The sequence below is a fragment of the Ursus arctos genome, unplaced genomic scaffold, assembly GCF_023065955.2.
Source record: "Ursus arctos isolate Adak ecotype North America unplaced genomic scaffold, UrsArc2.0 scaffold_11, whole genome shotgun sequence".
In the NCBI taxonomy this organism is placed as follows: Eukaryota; Metazoa; Chordata; class Mammalia; order Carnivora; family Ursidae; genus Ursus; species Ursus arctos.
The window spans coordinates 39,022,067-39,034,620 of NW_026622775.1; the positions used below are offsets into that span (position 1 = coordinate 39,022,067).

Below are 12,554 nucleotides of genomic sequence, written 5' to 3' on the forward strand. Positions count from 1 at the left end.
AACTGGCTGAAAAATTTTAAGAATATAAATTAGCAAAACTTTGATTTCTGTAACATTAGGCAGGTTGCAGGGGTACAAGACAAATGCTGCGATTAGGCTAAAAGATCTCTGTATTGCACAAGCAATAGGGGAAAAATTAATTTAATGATGTTGCACAGAATAAAATCAGAAATAAAAGTTATAACTTCTCTCAAAAGGAGTAAATAACTTTAAAGAGCCTCACGGCAAAGATTGGCAGAGATCCTAATCTTGAGAACAATTACATTAGACACCTTTAAATTACATCACATTTTAGATTCTTTGCCACATATGTCCAAAAGCATAATAGAATATTCTGAATTAGACTTCAGCCTCTCGAACATACAAAGTACCATAAGTTAGAGAATTTAAGTAATTTTGGTTACCTTCATTTCCTAAAGAAACTAAAATACAATTTCAGATAGCAGAGCCATGTAACAAAGTACGAGATTTTTCTAGTTGATGTAATTTCTCAAAGTTTTCTCTACATTGAATTAGCTGAATTATCAAGTTCAAAACAATCACTTCCAACATAGCCTTCCTTTCATACAGTCTACCAAATCTTATCTTAATAAAGGCAGCAATTCTGAAACAAAATGCTAGAAACACATGTAAGACAAGAGATGATTTGTTTGTAAAGTTTTAAATAAAATTATAACATTTTCATCAGTAATTACTTTGTAATACTTCAAAATCACTAAAATTTAATAATTCACATGATTATAATACCAAAGAACTTCCTACCAATAAATTCAAAATATGTGTGGTCACACAAGCTATCAGACTATAAAATAAATAATTCCATCTTTTAAGCCATTTCTCTTCTACAGGTTGCTTATTTTGCTCATTTTAAAAGAGACTGTTTCCTATCAGAACAAATTCTGCCATTCACTTTCATGAAATAACCTAGCTTTGGCTTTATGGCTGTGCCACAAATGTTTCTTAGTAAAATAAAGTTGCCAAGGTCTGAAAAGTAATCAGAAATGTATTTTAAAGGGGAAATTACATTTTCATTTAAGAATAGGAAATTATGCAGTGCCTTGTAAAATCGACTGTAGGTAATGGGAAACAGAGGTATCTCACACACACAAGACATGCTTGCGTGCACAACAGAGTAGTAAGTCATGAGGACAAAGCAAGGAGAGTGATATATTGGTATTATATCCAGAAAATATAAAGGCTAAACAAAATAATTCCACTCTCAACCTCCCTGAATTTTGTAGCTTAATTCACCCTGGACCCTTTGCGGCAAAATTTTTTTCCGAACGATATTCCCTACGGTTCTCCCCCAACCCCGGAATGAGCTAATGATAAACTCAATTAAGTGGAAATTGTTTTTGAATCTAAATGAACTTCAATAATCTAACTAGCTGGTAAGGGAATCATAAGCTAAAGGAGATAGTTGCCTTGCATATAGGCAGAAGCAATTCAGCAAGAAATACAAACTAAATCTGTCAGAGTTTACCAATGCCAATCCTACCCAACAGCAGCCCACCATCCCATCATAAGAAAAAAATGCTTAAAAGTGAAACCCACTCCTTATCTTCTCACCTTGGGGTCGATTTTCTTGAAGTTAGAGTCCTCTTCATCCACCTCAAAATAGAGTTCGGAGGAGGTGACAGAAAGAGTGCCCTTTACTACAGCAGAGGGGGCCACAAGCTGAGCCGGTGTGCTCAGGCTGACAGGACCTGCCAAAAGCAAAAGACGAGCCACACAAGTTGGAACGACATTTTTCCAAAAATCTAATAGATTCAACCAGAAATTTTATTTTTAAATTCTCACCTCTAGCACCAAATTGTCTGCCAAATTGTCTACACTTAAAAATTCTGTCGACCCCAAATCTTCCTCTGAAAATGCAAAGTTACTAGGATTCTCATACTAAGAAGTTTATAGTAAGCAGTTAATGATAATAGGAAACTAGGAGGCAATTATTTTACAGGGAGTCTGCAAAGCTTTGGTCTAATCTCCTGGTAAGAAGGTGGCTCTGCCTAAATAAGTCCTTCCACATTCCATTTAGAAAACAAGCCTCAGGCTATCCAACAACATGGAACAACAACCAGAAGCAAGGAAGACTCAATAGGCTTCCAAGGCCAGAGGTTAGCTTAGTTTGGCTGAAGCATGATTACAACAAAGATCACTACCTTATTAGTGAAGTGAGAAACGTTACACCATATTCTCTGATAAAGATTTTGTGCCAGGTTGACACAAAACCTCTTCTATAACAACTTTACCCAAGAAAGATTGGTAAAAATACTTCTTTTCTAAGCCTGCTTTTCCACTGTTAAATATTGTTCAATGCTTCCAAATCTAATATTAGTGTAGTTCAGGGACTCTGGGAGTAAACAGCTGGAGGGTGGGTTTCCAAGTGAATGAATTTTTATTGGAATAATCAAATCTCCACAGGGCTTATCAAAGAGACAAATCAGCCTGCTACTGAAAACAATAGATTCACTACAGATAGAAGAGCATAAAGTATATTAGAGCTAAACCTAAAATAAAGGACTAAAAATAATAATTATATTACATACATATATATATTTAGGCAGAGAGAGAAAGAGTAAGAATTTGAAATCCCGTCAATTCCTCATTATACAAATCCTATAGGTGAAGAAAACAGAAAAAGAAGATTGGCACTTATAGTTCTGAATTAATATAGTGCCTATAAACATGGTACACCTATTCAGGTAATCAATGGGTGAATAAGTGTTTCAAAATTCAGATGAATCGACATTTCCATTGATTGTTAGAAGGTGCTGGTCCTTAATCTCACATCAATCTTAATGTGTGCCAGTAGGACAATAGAAGGGATGCTCTGCGGAGATCAGAGCAGGTTTTGCCCTCTATTCCCAATGTACAAATACATTGTGTTTGCAGATGGGCAGCAGATAGCTGCAGAACAGCCATGATTTCCCAAAGCTCATCCCTATAAATGGATGAAATAAGCAGCTATGTGTTCTTTTGCTGTCTCCTTTGCCCTCTGTACATTAGCATGTAATCCTGAGAAGAAATAACATTTTTTCAATCACTCTTAGACATTCAATTACAGGGTAAGCAGACAGCTGCAGGAGCTAGGGCAGCCTAGGTCCTACAGAAGACCCCTGACAATTTCCACTTCATTTCTAACCCACACCACTTTATTAGTGTGGATTACTTCTTAATCCTATTGCCATTGTCAAGATTATATAATTAAACTCCCCTTTCACCTCTATTACTGTATGAATGTATTACTAGTAGCAAGAACAGAAGCAAAATAAAGGAGGAGGAAATGGGTAAATAGATGTGAACGAAGAGGCTAGAGAATACCACTGTCCACCTACTCTCTACGCTCAGCCCAAATCCCTTAACAATGTGCTCTAATTAATTTTATTTTACTTTCTAGAGAGGTTTATGGTCATCAGAGAAGACACCATCATCTATTTTTGCTTTTCATTATAAATCACCGCATGGTAGCACAGGTTGCAGACCTATCACTAAATGGAAAATTCCTGATGCCTTTTCTCTTAAATTAAAATTATCAAAAAAGAAGACTGTATAATTTCCACCTACGGAAATTGTAGAATCTTTCAGACTTCCCTCCTGGAGGGAGAGAGCCACAGGCATTAAAGAAAAAAAAGCCATTTAATGAATGACTAAAATTTCAGGCTAAACAAGAGAATTTTTCCCATAAGGGAAGTAAAACTGAAAATCTGCAGAGTGCAAATCAAAATTCCTACATCAGGTAAAATATGTGGATCCTGTGAAAAGCCATAGCATTCTTGGAATGGATTTTTTGAGAGAGTTAAATGTATATGCAGCATGCTCACTAAGACCTGTATATCAAAGCAAATAGCTCATCTGCCTCCAAGCTTTATTCACAAAACAATTGGCAAAATTTTACTTATAGCTCTCATTTTATAGAGATTAGGTAACTCCCACGGGTGAAGGAATTTTGTTGTTGCTGCTTTTAAACTTTTTTCTTTTACAGTGAAAATTATCCATAAACGAAAAAGATGAGAAGGGTAAAGAAACTGAAAAGAATGGGAAAAAAAGGGGGAAACCGTGTTGAAGATCAGGGGGAAAATGTTTGGAAGAACAAAAACAATCTTTATTTAAAGTAATTATGGGTGTAAACTCGGTAGTCCTAGCGGTCACAGATGAAAAAGTAAGTAATTAGATGCTTATTGGCCCGGAGCTAGCTGAAATATCCGCACAACCACTGAAATTTACCAGCGAGATTCTCTAAATCTTTCTCATCCACGGATGACAGAGTATCATCGTCGCCTTCCAGGAGGATCTCGTTTTCTGAGTTCTGATTTCCTAAAGCCTGACTCTTGATGGACTGTTTTCCTTTAGCGAGGATATCTTCATCTGCAGCTGAAATGAAAAGGAAACAAAGCTGTCCATCAGCTCTGGGGAAGAGTACTTTGGCAGAGGGGCAGGGAAGTGAGGTAAGGATAGGTGGCCAAAGATGGTCAATCATTTTTACAGAGAGTCATCCACGGTGGGAAAGTGACTGGGATGGCACACATGTTCCCTCTGACGAACATGATTCTCCAAGCCTAGTCTAATGTTACCTTGAACAAGCACCATAATCCCATTAAATCTGACCCTTGCACTGCTCACCGAACCATTTATTTACTTACAGTTAGAGCAAGAGAGGGTTCAAAGGCAGCACATTTTTGGGAAATTAGCAGAAAAAATCAGAACCCAGTTTTGGAAACAATACCTACCTGATACTGAAAAATAAGAAAGGCTGATCATTCCTGCAAATAATGATTATACTGACAAAACATTATGAAATGGTCGGGAGTGGTTGTAGAGGAGAATCCAGACGTAAGAAGGGTCAGAGCTAAGAGAGATTCGCAGCCAATGAGGATGCAAGCCCAATCCCGAAGCCAAAGCTGACATCAAGAAAGCTACAGCAGCTCTCAGAAGCTGCATTCTCTTCTTTACTCCAGTCCTCCCTCTTGCCTTCATATTGCCCTTGCCCACATTTCACCCCACCCGGACCCCAACTTCAGCCTTTATATAAATATCCAAGAGTAAGACACTGTGGAAACTAAGTGGAGGCTCAAACGCTACCTCCTCCGTGTGTTTAAACTAAAAGGCTAAGACACCCCAGGGGGCAAACATAACAGAAAGCCCGGGAGGAGAGGCATCTGGGCAAAGAGTCTTACAGGGCCTGAACTGGAGCAGCGTGGAGAGCAGCAGCACCAGATTCTCAGCCACTGTGACAAGGCAGCCAGGAAGGAGAGCAAAGAGGAAAAGGGTACACCGAATCTAGGGAACGAAGCAGCTCTGTGGAGCACCTACAGCCCACAACTGAATCAGAAAGGGGAAGAGAGGTGCAGCTGAAAGGAGAAAACACTGACACTCAAAATTCTGACTTCGAAACCCCATATTCCTCCCTAGAGTAACTCCCACTGCTTTGAGCAGCTTTCTCCTTCAGAAATACATAAAAGCAGATACTAAATTCTGGGCTGTGATTTTTAAAAACTCACACTGTCTTGTAAGGGAAAGTTTAGACTTTGCTACACTACTGATATTCCCAGGTTTCCAGCTAGGGAAATCCAGGAGGCAGCACACCTGATCCACCCAGGCAGCAGCCATTGATATGGAAATCAGATGGCTAGTGAGGCTTTTTGCTCCGTGGCAGTTTCTGCCTAGGCATTAAGGCCCCAAACCCAGAAAGGATGTTTGCAGTAACGTGACTAATGTTTATCTATGTAATTTTTTCTAAATAGTTAAACTACATGTATGTTACTAAACATTTTGACAAATCAAAGACTCTTTGATTTTAATAGGTATGGTTATGGATAATAATAAAGGTAAAAGTCTATTTTTATCTTATTTATTGTGAGTTCACAATGTATATCATCTGTGTACAATATTAATGGCATTACTTTAAAAGAAAATAGTTGCTTTATATTAAGTAAGGAACTCATGGGAAGAAGCTCTCTATATTTAGCTTTGAATACCCTCTATGGGTAAATCAAATTTTATTTTCCTACATACCCACAAATAATAAGCATAGTACGTCGCACACATATGAAGGTCTTAATAAATATTTTGAAAAATTTAAAATATCTAATTAAAATGCCTTTATTTTTTAAGCCACAAGGAAATATACCAAAAAATATCTAATTTTTAGGGAAACAGCATTAAGTTGTTATATCACTGTTTATATTTCAAATATTTATATTTTCTTACTCTGAAATCATAAACACTGGCCTGAGCCTAAACAAGATCTTTTCCAATTTACTATCAGTATTACTAAAAATATATTGGTCACTGAGATATACAAAGAGAAACCACCATCTTCTGTACTAAGCAAATCATAGTAAATTAACAATTGCCAATCAGATTTTAGAACAAAATCAATGTTACATTCTCTTTTTCTAGATGTACAGTTCCTTCTTCAAAGCAGAAATAATAATAATGCTAATATTAAATAACACCATGTGCAGGGAGTGTTCAAAACACTTTACTTATTTAACTTATTTACTTATTTTACTTTTAACTCATTTAATTCTCTTAAGCCCTCTAATTTCTCCTTTTTAGATGGGTAAATAGGCTCAGAGAGGCTACATAACTTGCCCAAGGCAACACAGCTAGTGAGAAGTAGAGTCAGAATTAAAATCCAAGCATTATGGTACCAGTATCTTAACCACTATACAAATATCAATATATATATAGTTTATAAATTAGTTTAATAATTCTTCTGTTTCTTATAGTGCATTTAAAAAAGGTTAAGTCAAAATTATAATAAACAAGTTAAGAATACAAAAATATTCATTTCCAAACCTAAATTTGATGAGCATATGACAAACATATCAGAAAGAACCAAATTCAATACCTTGCTCATTACTATCTCTGATTATTACCATACGTGCCCTGAAGTACACTACACCAAGCTTACTTACATAGGGCGGGGGGTGGGGGGGCAGGGAGGAAAGAAAGGAAAAAAAAAAACCCTAATCTGTAAACATTTACAAAAAATGAGAGTAGCCAGGTAGCAATATGCAGGGCTTTAAAATAGCTCAATAAATAAATTCATTCGTTTTAAATGACCACAAAATATAATTTGTTATCCCATCCAACTGGAACTTAAAAAATTTTAATATGTTCTCATCATGCCGACACATATTAAAACACAATTAACTTCTGAATTGAATAGAATTTTATGAAAAAATTTTTGAAGTACTATAAGCCTACTGTATGCATTCAAACACCCACTTTAATTTATTTATTTACTTATTTTTACAAGCTCAGATTCTGGAATTGTTCAACCTCAACTGAAAAACCTCTTGTCATGGAAAATATGCAGCTTACTGATATTTAGAATGGTTTTCCTGTAATTAACTCCCCCTTGAGGATTTTAAGTTAGCAGCAGTAAAATTACCAACAGTACTCTAACACACACCACATGCGCTGGTGTTCAATTCTCAGTGGTCTAATAGCTCTCTGCTTAAGAACTTTTTTTTTGTTTCAAAATTAGAACAAAACTATCCCAAGCATAAAATAAAAGATAATTATGTTTATATGTGCTGGGGAAAGTATATTTTTAACTTCTGTTTGCCTTCAACTCAATCAATCATTAAAACAAGTATCAACTGTTTTGATATTTTTTGTGAGTATATTCTACACTAGTATAAAAGTTTAATTGGATGACGTCAGAACACACTTCTGGTTCCATTTCAAAGCCTGATTCACATCTTTGCTGGCTAATAAAATTATTACCAAACATGATAACTATTTAAATTTTTCATATCACTCTTAACAATAGTGAATATGAATATAGTCTCACATTTTATTCTGTTTTAATAGTTACCCTAACTTGATGACTAAACTGTAATTGTTACATAAAACTGGAGAAATCTGTCAAAAATGCTTTCTTTGAAACATGACTTTTGAATAACTGAAGCTAAGAGCAATGAGAGGGCTCACAGAAAAGCTGGTCCTCAAAATGTAAAGTTCAAGTTCTTTAGAGCTAGCTCTAGGCATGAGTTGATTATCTATGCAACACAAGCTAGCTAAGTAAAATTAAAACAGAAAAAGAACACAGAAAGTGGTTCCGCCTATGACATATAAACTCCCTGTTAATAGTCCACTATGCCAGTGAAATGGAATCAATAATAGTCCATATTACAGTAAAAGAAGTTTATACATTAAGAATTGACCACTTAAAAAAATTACTACTGGAATAACAAAATGACCTCAAATGTAAGCAAAATGAATATGGGTATCCATTTAATGTGATGTGAAATACCTATAACCATAACTGCTTATTCTGAACAAGACACTTAAAGAATATCTTATACATAACTATTGTCCCAAACTTCATGCAATTCTGAAGGGTTCCAAGTCAAGACAATTTACTCTACAAATATTAGTGAAACTACAAAAGATGATTGGGAGATTAAGAGAAAAAGCCAAGTTCATCTCCTAATGAGTTTTAGTTACAGAACCGAATAAATGTTGATCCTAAAAAGGAAGCAACAGTATCTGGCATTACTGAAGTTATGAGAGAATGGCATGATTAAGGATCTTTATATAATCTGTCATCCCAAGAAAACCAGATGAGTTACTTGTATCACTCCACACAATTACAGAATACTTCTTAAACTATGTTAAATTCTTCTCATATATTTCCATTAGCATGCACATTCTCTACAAAATGAAAATGTCTTGAATTCACTAGGATTCTACTGCTAAACTGTTTTATTATTTGAATTAAAACCAATCTTCCCACCATTTAAAACATTTTTTACATGGCTTTAATTTAAATGTAAAGTTCCCATTACATTTAACAATGAACTTTAGAAGACAGTATAGCACTACAATAGAAAATCTGATTAGTTGTCAGTTAACCTGGGGCTTTAGTTCTGTATATACCAAGAATTATATGGCTTTTTGTTTCCTCAGTTTCCTTATTTATAAAGAATAAAGCTAGAATAGACTTTAGCCTTTGGTTCTTTCCAGATCTAAAATGCTCTGATAATAAATAACTGACAAACTGGGCCCTATGCATTAGGAGAATGTTACAAATCATTACAACTAATTTCTAATAAATTTGAAACCATAAAATGCAAGAAAATGCCCTCAAGAATCAAATACCCACCTTTGCTTGCTGCTAATTTCCATAAAGAATATTTGATAATAAGAGGAAGTATTAATTTTAATTTAAAAATATGACTCAGTTTCTGCAAAGTTAAAGAAATCTCCCATTACAAAATGACTTTTATAAATAACCACTTTGGAGGGTCTCTCTTTGAAAAATTACCTAAGGCCCTTTTCCCCAAGCAAGTTAATGTGAACTTGGGAAGGGCAATTAAATTGTCAGAATTAAAAAATTTGTTTTTAACTAGAAGGTAGCCAGAAGTAGAGTCATGGGGCTAGTATTGATCGCCCGAACAGAGAACATCACTCTTCAGGTATTTACTCTGCCACCTTTACACCAGAGGCTTTCCTTCAAATCAAATCAATCTATAAAAAAGATGGCTCTTACTACTAAAATACATAACTAATCTCCAACAGCATTTCTATTTAGATGCTTCCCTTTGATAACAATAATATAGTTCATGATGTTTTAAGATTCTGCATTAAATGATGTCCTATCTCCTTAGTTAAATCAACTATAAATAAAAGTGAGAAATCCTTAAACAGTATAAAACTGACATACTACCCTCAGTAATATCTATTTTAAATATTCAAATTCAACATTGAAGCATAGTATTTATTCATGCTAAATTCTGTAATTTTAATTGCTTCTTGATCACATTAACTGCTTTGTTTTGCTAACTTGATTTTGAATGCTTATTTTCATTAGCTTCCTTACTGTTATTAAGGCTAAAGAACAAGAATTTCATAATTAACACAAAATTAAAACTGAACATCAACTGTAAGATACTTCAATAAAACACTAACAAATTAAGTTCTTGGCTTATATACTGAACTAGCGTAAATCAGGCTGACATGAAACACTACCATTGTACAATCTATATGCTGAGTTTTAAAATTCTCTAATATTCGTTACTTAAAAAATATATACAAAGTATGACAAAAAACTTGTATCTCTTATCAAAAAATGTTATATTAAATATGACATATCTCCTTAATTGGCAGACCACTGAAGCATCTCCTACACATTTAGTTTTAAAAAAAATTCATTTCAGATTAAATATTTGTTTTTAATCTTTCAGAACATTTTAAATATTAATCATTTTAAGATTCATGTAGAATATGTCAAGATGGAATTAGATAAAATGCTTTATTTTACTTTTCTCAATTTAATAAATTAATATTATATTAACCTTTCGGTTACTATTTAGAGTAATTTGAGTGAAATCTGCTTCCATACAGGATTTTAAAAAGTCTTAAACAACAGTAAACATTGCTAATAAATATTTTTTAGCCAGCTTCTTAAGCATTAAAAAAAGTTGAAATATTATTTTAAAAGGTAAAGTTCAAAAACAGTAAAATCCAAATTTATTATGAAAACTTCTGCCATTCCCGTAAATGGCTACATGTACTATTTTTGATAGAGATAGATTTTAATAAGGTCTGTATTAAATCTATGCCACAAATTTTAAATTCAGTTACCGGTATTTCTTTCAAAATTAAGGATTAACAGATTGCCTATGTATAATTTTTAAAAACAAGTCTCTTCTTAAGTATAAAAGGAAAAATTTTCATGAAAACATATTTATTGTCACTGATAGACTTCAGGCTTCACAACTCAATGTTAAATGACAGTTAAGAAGACAGAAATATACTTATTAAATTTTAAGTGCACATGGTAACATCTGTTTGACTGAAAAGTATAAAACTGCAAAATTAAGCTGATTTTTTTCAATGTAAGAGTCAATAGCCAAAAGAAAAAAAAAAAAAGGAAAGAAAAGGAGAAAATAAATATAACTCAGAAATCTATAGCACCACATAAAAAGCACATGAACCCTAAAAGCGAAAGTGGCCTAATTAATTCTACATCTTATTTCTCCTTCCCCACCTCCTGTAGTTGAAGATGTAGGGCCCTCAGACCATTATTGCTTTTAGATCACTTTGTTATTGACTATTCTCTGTATGATCATTTATTTTAAAGGACTGATGTCACATTTGGTGTTATATCTGATGACATATTGTGGACATTTTCTTCCAGAAATGGCTCTTTAAGGCTGAGTGCAAGAGGTTAAGCTGCCTGACTGAGGCTAAACCTAAGATCACAGACTTTTAACTTAATTCTTAATATCCTTATTGAATGTAATTTTAAATTTATTCTGTATACTACATACTATCATTTAACCATAAACTGCTGCATGTTAAACCAATACCTTGAAAAAAGGGAATTAAAACTATTTATCTTATTAAAAAATAACCAATTTCTATTTTATAAAATCAAAATTAATTTAATGTAGAGAGGAGCTTCCCCCCCTCTTAATCAGTGTATCTTAATTGGCTTTCAAAAGTTATAAAATATTAAGTGAAACCCTATAATCAAAGAGAGTGTATTATTAAATCCAAAGGACTTTTTCAGTTTTCTCCAATTTGCTCATCAGGCATCTGTCTAATCCAAATCATAGTGATATGCATTATATCAAAAAAGGGAAAAATGTTTTGTTAAGCTCTGATAACAGGATGATGCAGAACAGTAACATATGAAAATAATGTCTATTCTCTTTTTTCCAGGAGCCATCTATCACAACCATCTACAAATCAAGGCTCAGAAAGTATCTAGGCACTTGGACATTTATTACTATCTCTCCCACTTCATAATCTCATGCTAAAATACCACAGTTGAGGGAAAACCATATACACACAACAGAACCTAGAAACCTATTTGGTTTGTAAATGCTGTCTTTCTGATATTCATGGATTTAAGGCAGGCGTCCTGGATTAATTTACTCAAAGCTGAATGTGTCACTTAAAAAGAGAAATATTTTATCCTCCTACTCTGAAACAAAGGGTCTATGTTAAGTAAGTTTTGCATGTGTAACATAATAAATAAACACACTTGACACCATAATTTAATAGGACCCTACACTAACTATAAAAAATTTAACTTCTCTTTCTGGGGTGAGTAACTGAAATGTGGTATGGACCATTTTACAGTGCCTTGTAATAATGAAGTTATGCTCTTCATTACCAAGTACTGTACCTGCTGCTATTGGCAAGGAGTGGTTTATACACTGACCATGTTCCACGGCTGTTTTTAGTGTCGCTTCAGGATGTGTCGATCCTAGAGGGTTACGCACAAATCGTCGCCGGCGCCGCAAGTCATCTTCCCAGTAGTCAAGGCGCCAGAACTCACGAGGACGACTACAATGAAACAGAGAAGCCACATATGTTAGCAATTATCAAACAGCGTGGTAGCACTGAATTTCTGCATAAAGCTCTCCTTGTTTGCTCTGCCTTTTTTTCCCCCTCCCCTTCCTCTTAATTCTCCCTCCACCTCACACTCCCCTTTTCTGCAATCTTTAACTTAGGTATGTCCTTGAAAATAACAATATCACCTTCCAGTCTAAGGAACTCCTTTTCCTTTTCCTTGGAAGGTGAAATGA

General features: G+C 34.3%; 1 protein-coding gene across 5 annotated transcripts in view; it reads right to left on the reverse strand.

The window, feature by feature from the left end:
* LRBA (LPS responsive beige-like anchor protein) overlaps positions 1 to 12,554 on the reverse strand; it is a 791,618-nt gene that overhangs the window by 278,029 nt on the left and 501,035 nt on the right. For all 5 annotated transcript variants that reach the window (XM_044384357.3, XM_026499457.4, XM_026499458.4 and 2 more), the window contains exons 38-40: positions 12,188 to 12,312; positions 4,225 to 4,371; positions 1,570 to 1,706 (exon numbers count right to left, since the gene is read on the reverse strand). In XM_044384357.3, coding sequence (XP_044240292.2) covers positions 1,570 to 1,706; positions 4,225 to 4,371; positions 12,188 to 12,312 — 409 coding nt within the window. The remainder of the gene's footprint in view (positions 1 to 1,569; positions 1,707 to 4,224; positions 4,372 to 12,187; positions 12,313 to 12,554) is intronic.